Raw genomic sequence first — 20,683 nt, 5'->3', positions numbered from 1 at the left:
CCCCCTTCTTTTGTGAGAGTGTTTCTGGTGTACATTGTCCTTCCTTCTAATCTTTCCTTCTCCTGCCTTGGGCTTGTTTACGAAAAACTGAATGCCTGTGGCCCTTGGCGAGTATATGTGGAGGAGAACCTGAGGCATCCTGGGAGCTGAAAGCTTAACTGTTTGGTGCCTGGATCACTCCAACCACATTTCTCCATGGCATCCCTGTGGACTCCCTATGGACCCTGTAGAAAAAGAAGATACCTCCAGGGGAACATCATGACGTTTATCAGCATTGCCCTAGATCTGTGATGCCATCATATCAACGTCCAGCTAACTCCCAACAGTCCACAAACTGCCTGAAAGTCCTTCTAATGGAATGACCTAATGTTATCAGCATCCAGTCCCAAATGGGGATCAGATGACTTTTGCTGAAGTTGTTGCTCTGTAACCACCACGGAACTGACTGGCTAACTCTGGGTGAAACTCTGAGAAAACAGATGAAGAACTGATTTTTTCAATTTGTGGAGCTACATCTGGAACTGGAAATAGAACTGGGTGAAGTGGACTATAGGAACTGACTGGCTAACTCTGGGTGAAACACTGAGAAAACAGATGAAGAACTGATTTGTTCAATTTGTGGAGCTACATCTGGAACTGGAAATAGAACTGGGTGAAGTGGACTATATTGAATGTGAATACCAACTTGTCTGACAGGCTCATGCATAGTTGAACTAGTAGGGTTCGAACTAGGAAACCTAGTACTGTATGGTACCATTGCAAACATCAGTTTTGTGAAAACCATCTGTGCTATCGACAGGCAAAAGGCAAAAGTTTAAAATTGAAAATGCTGAGATTGTTTAACAAACCGGAGACAGCACTGGTGCCCTTCCCAGATTAGAAGATGCAGGTAGGTATTCTTGATGTTCATTTACACCATCCTGTTCACTATAGGTTTGTTCTATGCAGTTTACTACAAATCAAATTTATTCCATATTGAACTTGTCCATCCCCAAGTGCTAAGGACATTTAAACTTAAAAAGGTCAGAAGGAATTATTACTAGAGGAGAAGAGTGATCAAATAGTATCGTCTAGAGATATACACTAGACAAGATATACAGGATTTGGCATTCGTATTTTCAATGGTGTAAACATAGAAAATATGATCTGAAGTTTTTAGGGTCTCTCGAGTGCTTGCTTTCTCCAGGCTGGATTAGACCGGGGTCTCTGCCTGGCCACCCTGAGGGTTCAGGCATCTGCACTCTCAGTTTGGTTTCAGCGAAGGATCGCCCCGCTGCCTGATGTTAGGACATTTTTTTAGGATGTTCTGAGGGTTCAGCCTCACTTTGTCCCTCCGTTAGCTCCATTGGATTTGTCTTTGGTTCTCAAAGCTTTACAGGCTCCCCCATTCGGGGTATATATGGAGGAGCACCCAGTGCATCCTGTGAGCTGAAGCTTGTAACTGTTTGGTGCCTGGATCACTCCAACCACATACCCAAAGGTAATTCCTGTGGTCCCTATGGACCCGGAAGAAGAAAATATTGAGTATGAAATACTCCAATGTTCCAGTGTCCCCCATTGATGAAAGAGAAAGAAAATAAAGATTGCCTTCACTCTGAATAAACCTACCTCCAAATTAAATTCCCTTCAGGAAAAAGAAGGAATAGAAAAGAAGGAGAGGTAGCATAGAATATGCTTGCAAGCACTTTATGCTGGTGTTCACACAAATAATGTCTTCCAGTATTTGAAATAAATCTTTGACGCCAAAAAGGTGGTGCTGTAACAGGAATAGCACCTTCCCCAGGGCCTAAGAAAAATGAAAAGCCACCAAAATAAATCTGTGCTTTGAACTTTCCCCATGCCTAGGGTTGCCAGAAGTGGGAGGCCCCAGACCCCGTTGGTGGAAGCCACTTACCTGCTGCCACGTCTTACGGAGCACAGTCTGGTCTGGAGCCTCAGGCACCACGTGATGGTGGAGGTTTAGGGGAAACTGAGCACATACCTGTGTCAGCAGTAACTGGGTCCCTCATTGAAAGCGGGTTGTTGGCAAAGTAGATACCACTCACTGCATCTCTTTAGTCTGTTCCCATCAACCCCAACAGCCACTGAGGGATGCTTACAAAACAGCCCCCAAAGAAATAGGTCAAATAAATAAAAGTAAAGCTAAGGCTACATAAGAAACCTCCGCAAGAGTGCCTGGATACATTGGGCACAAAGAAATTGAAGTGAGAGGTGGCCTATTGAAGTACAGAGGAGGAGGGGAGGGGGGAGGGGGGAGCTTGAGCTAAAGCAGTTAATTTAAAAGTGCTTAGGTCCTCCCACCACTCATTACATCCCAGTGTTCCCCATTTACTTCCACCCCTACATCAGGCTCCATTGTCTTACAATGACCATGCTCACCTGACAAGCATCGGACACAATACTCAGCGAGTGGATAGGACCGCAGCTCTGGAAATGGATCTTCACTGATTTCAGGCACATGCCAGTTTTGAAGGGTCGAACAAACACAGTGCTGAATTCTTCAAACAGGCCCCTTATCTTTAATGGTGGACAAGTTATGAAAGCAAGTTATGCCACAGATAACAAAGCATGTTCATATATAAGGTTCCCCCTTACTTCATTTCTACATATCACACATGTATACAAATTACAGAATTAGAGTAAACGTTACGTATAACACACAAGTGATGCTAACATAGGTATACACATACTTACATTATGTTAAAAATGGTAACTACTGATGTCATCACTTCAATCAGGGCCGGATTAAGAGGGGGGGGGGGCCACAGCGGCGGTCGTCCCTGGGCCCACACACGGCACACGGAGGGGCCCCCACTTGCACCGGGGTCCGCTGTCTGCACCCGCTGCTAGTGTAGTGTAGACCGCAGTGAGAGCGGTCCACGCTACACAGACACTTTTATACAAACACACAGCCGCCGCTGTGTTATAGCAGCCGATGAGAGTCAGACAGAATCTCATTGGCTGCTGCGTCAACGGAGGGAGCCGACTGGAGCTCACTCATGAGCTCCACCTTCTGGCTTCCCCGCAGTGAGTGATGGGAGAGATGTCATGACGTCTCTCCCATAGTGCAGGAGAAGAGCCAGGACTCAGAGCGGACAGCGGCGGTCGCGTCAGGAGCGGGGATTCAGGTAAGTTGGGGGGGGGGGGGGGGGTTTGTGTGTGTAAGGGGCACTGGCACTACATAGGGGGAGTGGCTACAGGGGTCACTGTATAGGGGGGCCGCTTCATGGGGCACTGGGGGGTCGCTACTAGGGTCAATGCATAGGGGGAACTACTACTGGGGGCAATGCATAGGGGGGACAACTACTGGGGGACTGTATTGGGGGGGACTACTACAGGGGGCAATGCATAGGGGGGCTACTACTGGGGGCACTATATAAGGGGCACTGCATAGGGAGGGACCACTACTGGGTCTGGGAGCACTATATAAGGGGCACTGCATAGGGTGGACCACTACTGGGGGCATTATATAAGGCGCACTGCATAGGGGGACCACTACTGGGGGCACTGCATAAGGGGCATTACTACAGGGGGCACTGCATAGGGGGGACTACTGCAGTGGGCACTGCATAGGGGGGACTATTACTGGGGCACTGCATAAGGGGCACTGCTAAGGGGCACTACTACAGTGGGCATTGCAAGAGGGGCATTACTACTGGGGGCATGAAGGTGAATAGAAAGGAGAAAAAAAATGTTCCTAGGGTGACAAGAAACGGTGGTATATAGGGGCCCCCACAAGTTTGTTGCCCAGGGGCTGCCACAGACCTTAATCCGACCCTGACCTCAATATTCATCAGGAAACTTATACATTATAAAAGATAAGGCACCCACAGCCTACTGTAAATTATTGTGGACAATTGCAAATCAGATAGATAGATAGATAGATAGATAGATAGATAGATAGATAGATAGATACTCTCTTTTTTCTTTAAATATTCTGGAAATGTAAGCTTACATGTTCACTGGTGTCCACACTGCTTTCGCTGAAAATATGTCCAGATTGGAATTGAACTATACTGACTGGAGCCTGGGGAACAACACTGGAAGCTCTCTCCTGGACCTGAAACCATAAATTAGCCATCTATATAATAAGCGAGAAAGTGTGTCTGTCTTTCTGTCTGTTTGTCCTTTATGCAAGAGTTTTGGACCTAGCTCCACCAAACTTGGCATGGTGGTGTAGTTTGACAAGGATTAGATTTTTTGCCTAGGTTTGAACTTTGTCAGGGCCACACACTATCACACAATCTCTAAAAATGGGGACACTCTTAAGCTGGCCACACATCTAAAGATTATCTGTCCAACCAGCCAACTAGTAGATTTGTTGGAATGAAAATCTGGTAAGGAATACAATCAGCAACTTGCTCCCAGACACTGAAAAATGGACCAAAACTGTTGTATAAACAAATAGTTTAAATCAAACATTTAACAAACTTGTCTGACGACCATTTTCATCTGTTTTCTGGCATTTAGGAGTAAATTTCTGATCATCATTTAATCCCATTCCTTATCAGATTTTCATTCCAACCAATCAACAAGTTGGCTCGTTGGATGTAAGTTGTTCTAGTGTGTGGCCAGCTTTACATTACACAGAGTCCAGGGCTGGCTCCGGTGGACATTGGCAGTGTGCCAAAAACCTGTGAGAAAGCTACAAAAGTATCCTTTTAACCTCAGTCTGAGCAAATTTGATGACTCATGCAAGTTCATATTAAATCCAGAGCTTCTGTGTTTGCATGCAAGGGTGTAACTAGAACCTTGTGGGCCACATAGCAAGATCTTAAAAGGGTTCCCCCAGAGGTAAAAAAAAAACACACATACATTTGCCCCCACACACACCCTATTCAGGTTATGCCACACAGAGCCAATTCAGGTTATGCCACACAGTAGTACCCCCTTATACACATTATGCCATGCAGTAGTAGTGCCCCTTATACATTATGCCACACAGTAATGCTCCTTACACTACACAGTAATGCCCCTTACACATTATACCCCAAAGTAATGCCCTTTACAGATTATGCCACATAGTAGTATCGCCCAATATAGCACATTATTCCACACAATAGTAGTGCCCGTTACACATTATGCCACCCCAGCAACTCACCTCCCAGTGTCCCTCCAGCAGCCTCCTGCCTCCCCCTGAGTGCCATCAGCAGCCAGCAGGTGTGGACTTGGGGCCGGGCCGCCAGCTGATTACAGCTGGCGCACCGGCAAACATGGACAGACAGTGCCGGCACTATTTGAATCTGGCGACAGTCTGCCAGCTCCAATTGCCTCGCGACCGGCGGCGCCTTCTCTCCATAACTGCCTGCCAGTGCCCCGGCTGTAATCAACTGGTGGGCCAACACCAAATCAACATCGCTCGCAACTGGGCCCCCTCGACGGCCCTGGCTGAACAGGCCCACCTTGTGTGCATGACTGGGTGCAGGGGGAGCGGTGGGCCACAGATGCAGCACGGGCACAATGGCAACCGCACCCCTTGCAAACAGTGGGGTCTTTTCAGGATCAATGGAATGGGGTTATAGGTGAGGACAATGGAAACAAATAAAGGCAAATGTACTTCAGGGTCCAGTCAAAGTTGGTCCAGTGATGTCCAGTAAAGTTGGATGAATATGATATAAGTGCATATTTATCTACAGATAAATGATTACATAATGATTACATAATCACAAAAGTAAGGACTCACACACACTGGTGAAATGTGAGTTCAAAACATCTAATACTATGATGCCTGTAGGATCATACAGATGTGCATTTACACCAGCTAACATTCACCCCACCAGTAAAACAATAGGTCTAGTAGTATAAATAAAGTGAATGTGCTTGTACATGCATTTTAGGAGGTCATTTAATTCTAAGCGATGGCCGCTAAGTGCATGCCAGTAATATCGCTAATTTTCCCGTGCACCACATGCAAGAAAATGATAAGTGCTGGCTACCCTATTCTACCGTTAAGTGTGCAACTGAACAGCACATTGCAGGGAACTGAACCTTCCCCTAGATCTGTTTAAATTATGCTGTGTCCCTGTGTATGCAGTCTAAAATAACCAACAACTTAATAGAATGTACAGGCAGTGGCAGTTCCTACTATATAGTTATGGAGCAACTATAGGAAAATATATTATTTTATTTACTTCCTTACATTCCAAGCAAATTAGCTACATCTTGGGTGACTGATCAGATTAAACAATTGGGACACCGAAAACGAAAAGGTTACACTGAGCTTTATGCTTCTACTGTACATTTCATTTTTATACTGCACATTTATTTGACAGTACACGAGCATGAAGAGGTAGGGGTTCTATTATATAAGCAATCATTTACCCATTCTACTCATTTTAACTCACAGAGTACAGTAGTTCAGTGGCCACATGAACAAGACTGCCGGTTCAGTAGTCCTGTACAGGACAATGGATCTCTGAGGTGACTTATCTGTAATTATTTAACTTGTAAAATAAGATTTTGTACTTACTGTAAAATCTATTCATTTGGAATAGATCTGCGGGACATTGGCTGTGGGGGGTCTAGAGGGAAGACTGAGGAGTAGGCACTAACACCAGATGTCTATGCAAGATGAACTGCACCAGAGCCTGAAGAGCCACATTACTGGAAAGAAGGAGAAGGCCTGCATCTTTCCGAGATCCAGTAACCAGAACAAAAAGAGGAGGGACTGAGCCGCAGAGTCAATGGCCGTCATCACATAAGGTCACCCGCTGAGCACGCAGCCAATAACAGTCATCCCCTGGAGAGTCGCCTGCAAGCCTCACAGCCAGGGACCAGTCACCAATGTAGTTAACACCCTATATTACATGTAAGAATTCATAAATGCCTGCAGCCAAAGAACCAAACAACTGGCAACTGCAGGAGGGGAGTCCAGAAGGAAGCACTCCAACCACACATAACCAGAGTATAAATGGTTTCATCCAGTACAAGATGAACACCACGTCAAATGGAACCATCGTAAGGGGTCCTTTGGGTAATGTGTCCTCAAACCTGAACTCCAAACTATACTGACTGAAAAAAAAGAGAAAGTCCATAACCCAGAAGTGGGAGGGCAATTGTCTAAGGATGCAGATATGAGTCAAACTGGTCTGCCAGAAGGGAAGTCTGCCTAGAGAAGCATGTTAAGGGGAAAAGGGCTCTGCTCATACATATGTAACAAAGAACAGTTCAATGTACTGATGTTGACGGCTAAGCTACAGCCTTAGTACAGCCTGTGAGAAAGACAAACATTTTCTATGTTGCAGACAGTACAAAGAAAGACCCTGAGGAGAAGAGAAAGACTCAGACCATCATGTTCCAGCTGCAAATGGTGCCCATTCACTGTTCCCCTACATTTTTCTTCAGGAAGGGCCTGCCAATAGTAGAGCCCTGTTGCTGGTAAGCAGTGATCATCGAAGCCTGTCAGGTTTTTTTTAGGACCCTGTAATTGTTGCCATCTCACCCAGCACTACCAGTGGTCGGCAGCAGTGAGCCCCACTATAGCCGCGGCTTCAGGGATAGGTGGCCTTCAGTGGCCCTGGAGCACCCTCTCGGTTTGTCCAGGTGTCCTTCTATAGTTTTGCCCAAGATGAGGTATGAATGGTGACCCAGCGCAACCTAAGGTTCCATATGTCCCTTCCGGAACCTTAAACGGAGTGAGGTAGTAACAGGAGGCAGACCTTTGCTGTGATCTCACTCCGTAGAGTCCCATAAGGGGGCTGAGACATACAGAAATTAAAGAGGACTAGAAATAATAATAAAAGAAAATCGTCCCTAACATTTCTTTGTGTCTACTCCTGAGGCACTAAAAAAAAAACGAAAAAACTAGGAGGTCCGGTGGAGGTGGGAGCACTAAGAGTAGTGCCTACTCCTCAGCCTAACCTCTAAACCCACAATCTTGCAGTGTCCCTCTGATAGGACAAAAGAGGACAGTACGATTGAGGTTCTTGTACACAAAAGGCTGGAATAAAATTATTATAACTGCCATCATTCTCTATTGTATCACGTAATGAGCAACTTAGAACTCACATCCTCATTTGAAGTACAGAAAATATTCTTAAATGGTCTTGCAGGAACCAGATTCTTCACACTTTCCATTTTGGCAACGTAAAGGATCTTCCTGCCTAACTTTTCCAAAGAATCTGCAAGACTGAAAACATTTACAAAATACAGATTAACAAATTTATTCAAATATTAAAAATTTGAGAGAAGACAAAAACAATGTTACCCTGGACATTCTGATTGCTGGGAAGCGGTCAAATCATGCTCTTTACTCTTTAGATCTCCCTCTGCTAAAGGACTTTGCAGAAAATTTGCGTCCATAAACATCTCCTCTAGATTAAGAATTGCAACCTGAAAACAAAAACAGCAACATTAATATTATTTTTGGAACAGATCACAAAAATTTACCAATATTTGAGGCAACATGTGTTTCAAATCCCACCATAGCACGACAGCCTTTAAGTGATGATGGCTGTAATTAAAATAAAGTTACATGTTCTAGATAGGATGCAGTCACCATATCAACATTTATAATGTCAACAATTATAATGTCTACACCACAATGTTCACTAGGAACAGGGTTAGGGTTAGGCTGCGGGAGTGGAGAGTTATGGTTAAGCTGCGGGAGGGGAAGGTTAGGTTTGGGCACTTTGGGGAGAGTAAGGAACTAAGGGCAGGGCTAGGGTTAGACTGCTTGGGGGGAGTTAGGGTTAGGGACTGGGAGAGTTAGGAACTAGGGGCAGTGCTAAGGTTAGGCTGTTGGGGGGGGAATTAGGGTTAGGTACTATGGGGAGGGTTAGGCTGCAGGAGGGGATGGTAAGAGTTAGGCACTAGGGCAGGGTTTAGGTAAGGCTGCTGGGGGTAGGGGCAGGGTTAAGGTTAGGCTGCTGGGGGGGTAGGGTTAAGGTTAGGCTGCGGGAGGGGAGGGTTAGGAACTAGGGGCAGGGTTAAAGTTAGGCTGCTTTGGGGGAGTTAGGGTTAGGCACAACAGGAAGGGTTAGGCTGTGGGAGGGGAGGGATAGGAACTGGGGGCAGGGTTAAGGTTAGGCTGCTGGGGGGGTAGGGTTAGGCACTAGGGGCAGAATTAAGGTTAGGCAGCTGGGGGTTAGGGTTAGGCACTAGGGGCAGGGTTAAGGTTAGGGTGTGGGAGGGGAGGGTTAGGAACTATGGGCAGGGTTAAGATTAGGCTGCTGGGGGGGAGTTAGGGTTAGGCACTACACAATGGTTAGGGTTAGGCAGTAGGGGCAGGGTTAAGGTTAGGCTGCGGGAGGGGAGGGTTAGGAACTAGGGGCAGGGTTAAGATTAGGCTGCTGGAGGGAAAGTTAGGGTTAGGCACGATGTGAAGGGTAAGGGTTAGGCTGCAGGAGGGGATGGTAAGGGTTAGGCACTAAGGGCAGGGGCATCTTTTACCAAATGTTCCTAAAGGTCATGCACTGAGGGACTAATTTATTCTCCTTTAAGATATAACTTTTATTATAACCATTAAAATATAGTAATATTGAAGGCATACCATTTGAACCAACAAAAGAAAGTTTAAAGTTAGGTTTGTGTATAAATAGGAAAGAAGTGATAAAAATACCAGAGGTATATAAATCAAGATAATTATACTGAACAATTTGTGATTTGTGATTACCCTTATATACTGACATGTAATAATCATCCTTATATACTTACATGTAATAATTACACTCTAATTGTACCAAGCTACAAAGCCATTTATAGTAGTTTCTGCATAATCAATGTTCAGAGTATTGACCTAGAAATATGCAGTGCATCTTTATTGTAGGCAGTCAGAACTTAATTACAATTTAAACTTTCTCTTAAATAGTCTATTATTTGTCTATCATTTCATTATATTATTTGAATTATGTTTCTATCTCATTTAAACAAATACTTTCTCTCTTGTATTATACCATAATAAACTATATAGTAAATAATTGGTAAGCATGATTGTAATTATTATTATTTAGATGCACCTCACTCAGTACTTTAGACCAGCCTTTTGCCGGGTCGCTGGCTAGCATTGCAGGGGATAGTGTTCAGATATGTCCTCATGCATCTAGCCTCAATACGCCATGCAGCGCAACTTGCCTGGCCTGAGTCAGCTGCCAGGCCCTATGAGACTGTGCTAGTGCTGGGCATCTCTTTTTACCGAAAATGCATCTAAGTCACAATGTGATGAGACTAGGACACATCGGCAACCTGTGATGACTAATTTGATATGCAACACTGTATATGAACCACAACATAACTTGGAATAAGAAAAGCTGTGGCTGCTACATTGTAGCATTTCATATACAGATTCAGAGACTTTGTTGCACACAAAGTAATCAGCACAGTCTGCTGGTGCATCCTAGTTGCAACACATTCTGACTTAGATGCATTTTTGGCAAAAAAAGACACCCGGCGCTAGCACAGTCTCACGGGACCTGCCGCCCTGATAGGGGCTTTTTAGCGCGACTGCAGCAAAGATGTGTAAGGACACATCTATATAATAATAGGTATACAGTGGTAACACCTGCTTGCTTTTTCATTACTGACAATAGGGGACAAAGCTATTAGGTTCAAACTCAAATGATAATTTTATTATTCATTTTCACTCAATCCATAAGAACTTGAGAAAATGTTCCATTAGGGGCAGCATGTCTTCCTAAGCTAGTGGTGGGTCTGAGCCAAATGCCTTTTTGGCAATATTGCCATATTAAATCAAAATTTATTTTATACATTTTATGTTCAGTTTCCTCTACAATTCAAAAGCAGTAAAATAAAGACAATAGAATAATGGTGCATTTGCACAAAATGACGCACCTTCTTCGGTCCGTTCTCAATAACATACTGAGCCAATTTCAAAGCAGCAGCAGCATCCTCTGATGGATTGTGTCCAACTACATCATCACGCTGTATCTCTTGCCTACAGACACAATGAAGATAAAATTTATATATATATATATATATATATATATATATATATATATACACACACACACATAAAATTCTGCGTTTGACCCTGATATATATATATATATATATATATATACACAAATATACATGGACATATAGGGGTTCATAGGCACCAAAGATCTTACACCTGCAACCCTAATGGCAACTGGGAAGCATTTTGAACTTACAACTCCTTGCACTTAGCAAAATGAGCGAAGTACTAAGAGGACATTCACACAAAATGCACCCTATGCTGACATTGCACATATGGCTGGGAGGAGGCAGATTAGTTGCAGGTGCTCAACGAAATAATGATTATTGGTGGTCGCTTCTGATTGGCTGAGCGTGTCTGTATCCCTCCCATGATACTATTAGTTGTCACGCCTGAGGGTTGGTTTGCGTAGGAACAGGCGTGGGAGGCTGAAGGGGAGATACAGCAGTGGATGATGGGCCCGAAATACTGAGGTGATAATACTGAATGAATGAGCAGAATCGGATTGGGACCAATGATGAAGGCTTGAGAGCTGGATCGGTTTGAGACCGATTTTTAAAATTTGAAGAACTTGATGGATTTGAATCCGATGTTGAAAAATTTATGAACTTGATCGGTTTGAGACCGATGTTGAAGAACTGAAGTAGTTAATTGATATGAGTCCAATATTAATTAATTGATAAACTTGATTGGTTGGAACCGATGTTGATGAATTGAGGAACTTAATTGATAAGAGTCCGATGTTGGAAACATCAGATGAGACCAATGGTTGGAGGTATCGTCTGGAATTGGTGCTGGCTGTAAGAACAAGTCTCAGTGGTAAAAACCAGACTGGCGTGCAAGGTGGTATAGGAGACTTGTTTACCAGATATATAAACTGAATATAACGGACTGGGGGCCTGATTCAGCAAGGAATGCAGTTGCTAATACGCACGCCGATTGTTGCGTACTGCGCATGCATTGCAGTACTCGTGCGCGAACTAGCCACTGCGATCGGGACTGCGATCGCAGTGACTATGCAGACCCACGGCAGAGTGATTGACAGGAAGTGCCGTTTGCGGGTGGTGAAGGGGATGGGGGGTGGTCGTGCAAATGCAGGTGTGCCAGTGCATTTCAACAGCGTTGCAGGGGCATGCATAAATTATCCACTGCACTGCCCTACGCAGCTTGAGGCCTGATAGCGTGCATGGAAGTTAGCAATTTCTGTGTAAGGTCAGGGCTTGTACAAGTGTGCGTGAGGCTGCGATGGTACTTGATTGTAACGATGGTTTCACAGTCCTGCTAAACATTGCGGATGTGTGCTAAGTAAAGTGGGTGTCCTTGTGTAGTGCAGCGGTGGCACTGCGGTCGCAATGGATTAGCATACTATCACAGTTGAACTGCGTGCGTAATCGATATCGCATTCGCAGTTGCATTCCTTGCTGAATCAGGACCTCATTCAGAGCCGCTCATAAGCGGCCGTTCGCTTGTTCCGAGCGATGTTCGCACATCTGCGCATGCGTACGGATTGTAAAAGGCATGCGCGAACCAGTCAGTGCGGTCGAAAATCGTGTGCTCGCTAAATAGCGAATGCCTGCTATTTTGAGTGACAGGAGGACGCGTATGTGGGTGGTAACGGGAAGGTGCTTGAAAACAGGATTTTGGTACTTACCGTTAAATCCATTTCTCCGATTCCACAGGGGACACTGGAGCTTCATGACAGTGTGGTATAGACGGTGGGTTGAGTTGAGCCTGGCACTTTAAAAATCTACAAGTGTGACTGGCTCCTCCCCCTCTATGCCCCATCAACCCCAGTTTTAAAGAACTGAGCCCGAGAGGAGACGGAGAACAGACTGAAGAACAGAGAAGGAGAACAGGAAAAGAAACATCCAACATACTGACACACTGCAAGAACAGAGCAGGCTGCAGTGATAAACAGTCACACAATGAAAACAGACAAAACTGCAACAGAACTGAAGCAGAACAAGCAACTGAGAACAGGCAAGAAGCACTGTGTGGGCGTCCAGTGTCCCCTGTGGAATCGGAGAAATGGATTTAACGGTAAGTACCAAAATCCTGTTTTCTCCTTCATCCACTAGGGGACACTGGAGCTTCATGACAGTGGGGATGTCCCAAAGCTACCCTCCTGGGGGGGAGAGTGCTGAACGCCCTGCAAGACACTACGACCAAAATTTGAAGCAGAAGCCGCAAAAGTGTCAAATCTGTAGAAACGTACAAAAGTATGAACCGAAGACCACGTCGCTGCCCTACAAAGCTGTGAAGCCGAGACACCTCTACGTGCCGCCCAAGAAGTACCCACAGAGCGCGTAGAATGCGCAGAAATGGATACCGGAGGTGGTCGAGCAGAAGCAACATATGCCTGACGAATAGTCAGACGAATCCACCTGGCCAAAGTTTGTTTAGACGCAGGCCAGCCACGCCGATTAGCATCATAAAGGACGAACAGAGCCTCTGATTTACGTAGCCCCTCAGTACGGGACACATAAATGCGAAGTGCCCAAACCACATCCAAGGAGTGAGCATCCCCAGAAGAGTCCGACAACGCTGGCACTACAATCGGCTGATTCAGATGAAAACCCGAGACCACCTTGGGCAAAAAGGAAGGCCGGGTACGAAGTTCCGCCCGATCTTCGTGAAAAATCAAGTAAGGGGAACGGCAGGACAAGGCTCCAAGTTCAGACACACGTCTGGCCGAAGCCAGGACCAATAAAAGGATCATCTTCCAAGTCAAATACTTCAATTCCACCTCCTGCAAAGGCTCAAAGGTGGATGACTGAAGAAAAGATAAAACAAGATTCAGGTCCCAAGGAGCCGTGGGTGGCACAAAGGGGGGCTGAATTCTAAGTACCCCTTGAAAAAAGGTCTGAACCTCCGGAATCGGAGCTAGGCGACGCTGGAAAAAAATAGAAAGAGCAGAAATCTGCACTTTAAGCGATCCCAAGCGTAACCCCGCATCGAGGCCTTTTTGAAGAAAAAGAAGAAGACGTGGTACATGAAAAGAGGAAGTGGAGGATCCACGACCTTCACACCAGGAGATATAAGCCCTCCAAATGCGATGATAATGCACTGATGTTACCGGTTTTCTAGCCCTAAGCATGGTAGGAATGACCGACCTAGGAACTCCATGGCTTCTTAGGATGGCGGTCTCAATAGCCACGCCGTTAAACGAAGCCGCCGTAAATCCGGGTACACACATGGACCCTGTTGTAGAAGGTCCGATCGTAGCGGAAGAGGCCAAGGTTCGTCTGCCAGAAGGAATAAAAGATCGGAGTACCAAACCCGACGAGGCAGATCCGGAGCCACTAGGATGACGGTGGACGACTCTCGTTTGATCCGCTTGAGAATCCGAGGGAGGAGCGGAAACGGTGGGAACAGGTACACAAGGCTGTACGGCCAAGGGATCAGTAAAGCATCCGCTCCCACCGTTGCCGGATCCATGGTCCTGGAGCAGTAAAGGGGTAGTTGATGATTTATCCGAGATGCCATCAGGTCTATCTGTGGTTTCCCCCATCTGCAAACCAGTTGATGAAAGACCTCGGGATGAAGGGACCACTTCCCGGGATGAAGATCCTGACGACTGAGGTAGTCCGCTTCCCAGTTGTCGACCCCCGGAATAAACACTGCGGAAATGACCTCTACGTGTCTTTCTGCCCACAGAAGGATGCGACTGGCTTCTCTCATTGCCATCCGACTGCGGGTTCCCCCTTGGCGATTTATGTATGCCACTGCCGTGGCGTTGTCGGATTGTATCCGAACCGGAAGTCCTCGTAACAGAGGAGCAGCCTGTATCAAAGTTCTGTAGACTGCCCGCAGTTCGAGAACATTGATTGGTAAGAGGGACTCCTGCTGCGACCAAAGCCCCTGGAAGTGATTGTCCAGAACCACCGCTCCCCATCCGCGGAGGCTGGCGTCCGTGGTGACCAAGGTCCAATTCCAAATTCCGAAGCGCCGACCCGCTAACAGATGCTCCGTCCGAAGCCACCAGAGCAAGGATATGCGGGTCCGGGGAGACAGACGCACCAGCCGATGCATCTGTAGGTGGGACCCGGACCACTGAGACAGAAGATCCAGTTGAAATATTCTGGAGTGAAATCTGCCGAATTGGATGGCCTCGAAGGAAGCCACCATTTTCCCCAGGAGACGGATGCAAAGATGCACAGATACTTTCCTGGGTCTGAGCAATAGACGAACCAGCTCCTGTATGGCTATGGCCTTGTCCCTTGGCAAGAATATACGAAGCAGAACAGTGTCTAGAATCATTCCTAGGAACTGAAGTCTCTGGGACGGCATCAACTGAGACTTCTGGAAGTTCACAATCCATCCATGTTGAATGAGAATCTGATGTGTAAGGGACACTTGATGTAAAAGGACTTCTGCCGTCGGAGCCTTGATGAGTAAATCGTCTAGGTACGGAACTATCGTCACCCCCCGAGAGCGCAAGTGAGACACATATGACGGCCATCACTTTGGTGAATACCCTGGGAGCTGACGAGAGACCGAATGGCAGGGCCTGAAACTGGAAATGAGCTTCCCTGATGGCAAATCTAAGGAAAGCCTGGTGAGGAACCCAAATTGGGACATGCAGATAGGCGTCCTTGATATCTATCGACACCAGAAACTCTTCTGCCTCTAGTCCCGCAATGACAGAATGGAGAGATTCCATCTTGAACCTGTGAAATGAAAGATACTGGTTCAAGGATTTCAGATTCAGAATGGGTCTGACTGACCCATCTGGTTTCGGAACCACAAAAAGGTTTGAGTAAAACCCTTGTTGTCTTTGTGCAGTGGGAACCGTCACAAGGACCTCGGCCAGCAAAAGTTTCTCGATCGCTTGACGCAAAATTAGTTGCTTCAAGGGATCGACGGGCAAACCTGTTGTAAAATAACGCCCAGGAGGAGTGAAAGCGAACTCGATCTTGTACCCTTGAGATACCAGATTTCGAACCCAAGTGTCTGGAGAAGTCCGTCTCCAAACCTCCGAGAAACGCTGGAGGCGAGCCCCCACCTTCGGATTTCCGAGATGGGATGGGAGCCCGTCATGCCACAGGCTTGTCTGCTGGCTTGGGATCTGGACGGTGGGCAATATTTGCTTGACGTCCTCTAGCACGGCCTCCTCGCCCCGCTGAAGACGAACCTCGCGATCGTCCCTGAAATCTTGGAGATGCTCGAAAGGAACGAAAGGAAGGTCCCCTAAACGAGCGACGCGGAGGAGGTGCTGATGAAGGTAGAAAAGTACTCTTACCTCCAGTGGCCAGCGAGATCCATTTGTCCAGCTCTGGACCAAATAAAATATCGCCTGTGAAAGGAAGAGCTTCCACTGCTCTTTTTGACTCCGCATCCGCTTGCCAGGCACGAAGCCAAAGTGCCCGGCGAGCAGAGACCGCCGAAGCAGAAATCCTAGCGCCTACCTGGCCGATATCTCTGGAGGCGTCTCCTAAGTATACAGCAGACTCCTGAATATGTTCTGCCAAGGTAATCAGATCTGCCCGCGGAGTGCTGGATCTAAGACCCTCAGTCAATTGTTCCGCCCACTTTTCCACAGCCTTGTTGACCCAAGATCCTACCAAGGCCGGCCGGAGAAGTGCACCTGCGGCCGTATAAATGGATTTCAAAGTGGTTTCTAATCTCCGCTCTGAGGTTTCCTTCAATGTAGTAGCTCCTGGAACAGGCAACGTGGTCTTCTTTGACAACCGAGAAACCAAAGAATCCACAGGTGGCGGGGTCTCCCACCTCTTCCTATTTTCCGCAGGAAATGGGTAAAGAGAGAAAAAACGCTTAGGAATCTGGAATTTACGGTCCGGATTCTGCCAGGCTGCCGTCATCTGTTCGTCCAACTGGAGAGAAACAGGGAATGTGACGGCCATCTTCTGTGACCTGGCAAATAAGGAGTCTTCTAACGATTCTGGAGCTTCCTGGCCAGAAATCTTAACTTCCCTTACCGCTAGAATGAGTGCGTCAATACCTTGCAATGCCTCAGGTTCTTGTGAGTAAGTCTCTACGTCTGATTCGTCCAGCATCTCCCCTTCCTCCTGAGACGAGTGATCCGCTGCCGAATCCTCATCCGACTGGAGAACCGCCGGAAGAGCCCTCTTTTTAGATGAGCGACTTACCGTAGCTTCAGGAGCTTTAGACGCAGAACCCATCACTTGAGCAAGGCTATTCACCGAACGGACTAAATTCTGAGCCCACGCTGGTTCTGCTAGAAAAGAAGGGTGAGATGTGCCAGGTAGATCTCTGGCAGACTCCCGTTCCCTACGGGAAGCGGCTAATTCAGAAGAAAGGTCCGCCATGACCCCGGCCAAACTATTTATGAAGGCGGGAGTGACAGACTGCGTGTTAGCACTGTCTGCTTCACACGTCTCGCACAGGGAAGACCCTTCGGAGCGAGCATGGGTAAATTTCTTCCTGCACTTAGTGCAGGCAAACAGCTTTTGTGATGCAGTTTTTTCTGTCCTGGATGTCATCATGTACTCACAGATAAGCACCACATACAATTCAGGAATGCAGAAGAAGAATAGGGAGAAGCAGAATTACAATAATAATGCTACTCAAGTATGGGAGCAGACAGAGCAATAAGGGAGGAGCAGAATTTCAATAATAATGCTACTCAAATTGCAGGCAGAGCAGTATAGGAGGAGCATAATTTCAAGAATAATGCAACTCAGTAACAGGGGTGAAGGAGGAAGAGGAGGAGGGACCTATAAGCTCCTCCTCCTAATGGCCGCCGCTTTGTATGCGCGCGGCATACACTTATTCAGTGGGGACGTTCTCATGTGTCCCCGCACTGACAGCGGGGGCCGGCACGACCGCCGCCAGTGATAAACGTGCCGGTGCCTTTTACACAAGCACCGGCACGCAGAGGCAGGACTGCTGTGAGCGCGCCTACCTAACAGCCAGCGCCGGTGTTCTATCACAACACCAGCGTGGCACTGACAGCCGCGCGCTGTCTTCAGACCCAGCAGATTATTTTCACCTCTCCTGCTAGTCAGGAGAGGTGTGCTACTCACCGGGCTGCTGCGGCCAGAGCGCTGGGCAGTGAGGGGAGAGCGGGGACCCGGACACAAGCCAGTGTTAGCTGTGGCGGGCCCCGCTGAGTCTGATGACCCCCAACTGCCTAAAGCAGCCTCCCCTCCATAGGGTGACCGGACACAGGCTGCAGTAGCCGTGTGGTCCCCTCTCTGGCGGCTCCCACGATGCAGGCAGACTGTCACAGCTAACAGTCTGCCTGTCCTCTTGCTTGATTCTTTTACAAATCATATAAAAATTAATATAAGGGCTGGAGACAGCCCCTGTGCACCGGCTCTACTCGGGCACATTCTAAAAACTGGGGTTGATGGGGCATAGAGGGGGAGGAGCCAGTCACACTTCTAGATTTTTAAAGTGCTAGGCTCAACTCAACCCACTGTCTATACCCCACTGTCATGAAGCTCCAGTGTCCCCTAGTGGATGAAGGAGAAAATGGGGAGTGGAGATCAGAACGCAGGCGTGCTTAAAGGTCAAAACGGGCGTTTTATGGGTGTGCATAATTAATACAGCAGCGTCATTGACCACTTCACTGGGTTATTTTATAGTCAGAACTGCTCGCAAGATTGCGGTAGGAAAAACCAACCACAAGAATAGCGAGCAGTTCATACGCTGTTCGATGTACTCGATTAATCTATTAAATAGCGGACATGACGTATGGTGCGAGTGGCCAGGGGGCGTATTTTTCAAAAAAACGACCGCATGTTTAATTCACTCATTCAGACATAGAGGCGGCAACAGACCGCAAAGAGCGAACGGTTCATTTAAATAGCCACCCCCTTTATCAGAACGACCGTCCGCAAATAGCATCCGGCTCTGAATCAGGCCCTCAGGCCCTGGGACAGTGCAGATACAAAGTACCTGGGAGCTGAACACTAAAGCTGCATACACACACAACGATTTTGTTACCAACGATTTTATGAACGATTATCTGTCAGATTATGTGTCAGATTTTTTAAAGTGTAATGAATTATTTTTTTTAACTACAAACGATTCTTGCATATTAACTTAATGAAAATTGTTGAGTTGACAAGTCTGACTGAACTACAAACGTGAACGCGCATGAACGATAATCGATCGTTTGGCTCAGAATCATTCAAAAAATCGTTGTGTGTGTATGCAGCTTAAGCTGTAACTTCAGCAAGAAGCGTTGTTGTACTGGCAACAGAGGCCAGTCTGGAAATTGAATTTATAGTGGAGGATCCCCAGGGATTGGATGCTGGTCTGGGAGCAGCACTCTGAGTGGAGGAAGAGCGTCAGGTGACAGAGTCCAACATGGCTGCGCCCATACTGTTGTTTAGGAGGGAACTCTGACATGCAGTCTGTGTGCCATCATGCTGGGAAGACATGCTGTGAGCAAGGGGCTGCGGGAAGCCATCTCTATGCTCAGTAACAGGACACTGAGCAGAAGTAGCACAGACAGACCTCAGCACCAGCCGGGAGCGATGTGTAGCGTGAGCAGACCTCTGTGCTATCCTGGACAGGCACTGGAGAGATAAGAAAGTGGTTTTAATAGTCCGGAGCGTGACATTAGTATTGTAATGTCGCTATTGTGGATCTATTCCCATTATTACATTAATATTTTTCATTGGTCTCCAGCAAGACAGCAAATTCCCCTTTGATCATTTAAAGGGAAATACCTCCTGACATACTATAACTACTGTTGTTCCCTGCTGGAATAAAGCAGGTGCATAGGCTATCCTTGCCGGGCTGAATTTTGCGCTAGATTTATTTGCAAATTTGGTCCAACTCAAGATGAGTCTCCATAATGTTTACAGTTTGAATAGGGCATCAAAATATCACAGGCATGCAACCTATGTATATTTCATATAAAAGCAAAGTGAACAATGAAAATGTGAGCAACACGTATTTGTTTTGTACTTTCTATGAAGAACGTAGCAATTTTGTGCAAAATCTTTAGAATAACATGAAAACGTAGAATATGACAGAAGTATGTACTTTAGAACTGCTTGCGTCAGAAACTTTAATTTAAACTTCCTTCCAAAGGTTCTTGCAAAAAGAACTGCTGTGTCAATTACATTGGGATGTATCATCTGTAAAAGAAGACAGTAATATTTAGTGAATGGATTTAGTATAAACTAGCTGTGTACAGTATATTAGTGCATACCATGCAAATACCTACTTGCAGGACTTGGAGATCATAATGTAAGGAGTGACCCACCAACACAGCATTCGGAGGAAGAAGGCTTCTTAACTTGTATTGGACGGCTTTTAGTTTTGTTTTCACTGGAAGCAGCATCTTTTCTGTAATACCTGAGAAGCTAAATATAAAGACAAAGCAACAAATGTGGATCCTATTTCTCCATCATCTTTGGGGGACACAGGGGTGGTGTGACCAGCAGGAGTACTTGCAAAACTACCGCTTTAACACAGGATCCTCACCATCTGTACCCCCATTGGTTGCCTCTTGGCAGTTTATTGTGAGTGCCCAATAGAGGCAAAGGTAGGCTAGATATTTTTGTATCTGTACTTGTGGCACATCAGTGTCACCAACAGCTGGTGGGGGCACACAAGCAGGCTCAGCAGCTGCAATGTGCGGCTTCTACAATGTCGGCAGCCCACTTCCTACGTGAGATCCTCTCCGCGGGAGACCCAGACTGCCATGATATCGGAGAAAAGGATTTCACGTGAATACAAAAAAAACATTACTCCGTATATAGGAGTTTTTGTGCATTAAATGAGAACTGAAATCAATCAAAATGTTAGATCAATCAATAGAAAGCTCGC

At 46.5% G+C, this 20,683-nt stretch overlaps 1 protein-coding gene across 6 annotated transcripts in view; it reads right to left on the bottom strand.

Moving 5' to 3' along the window:
• Nucleotides 1–20,683, bottom strand: part of REXO5 (RNA exonuclease 5) — a 95,913-nt gene that overhangs the window by 47,457 nt on the left and 27,773 nt on the right. For all 6 annotated transcript variants that reach the window (XM_088476152.1, XM_088476145.1, XM_088476146.1 and 3 more), the window contains 7 exons: nt 20,079–20,217; nt 19,895–19,989; nt 10,789–10,891; nt 8,207–8,331; nt 8,008–8,128; nt 3,956–4,060; nt 2,380–2,517 (listed from right to left, as the gene is read on the bottom strand). In XM_088476152.1, the coding sequence (XP_088332278.1) occupies nt 2,380–2,517; nt 3,956–4,060; nt 8,008–8,128; nt 8,207–8,331; nt 10,789–10,891; nt 19,895–19,989; nt 20,079–20,217 (826 nt within the window). The remainder of the gene's footprint in view (nt 1–2,379; nt 2,518–3,955; nt 4,061–8,007; nt 8,129–8,206; nt 8,332–10,788; nt 10,892–19,894; nt 19,990–20,078; nt 20,218–20,683) is intronic.

This window comes from Taudactylus pleione, unplaced genomic scaffold (assembly GCF_031769625.1).
Source record: "Taudactylus pleione unplaced genomic scaffold, aTauple2 ptg000184l, whole genome shotgun sequence".
Taxonomy (NCBI): Eukaryota; Metazoa; Chordata; class Amphibia; order Anura; family Myobatrachidae; genus Taudactylus; species Taudactylus pleione.
Note: the sequence above shows the minus strand (reverse complement) of the source record. Positions and strands in the feature narration are given on the sequence as shown.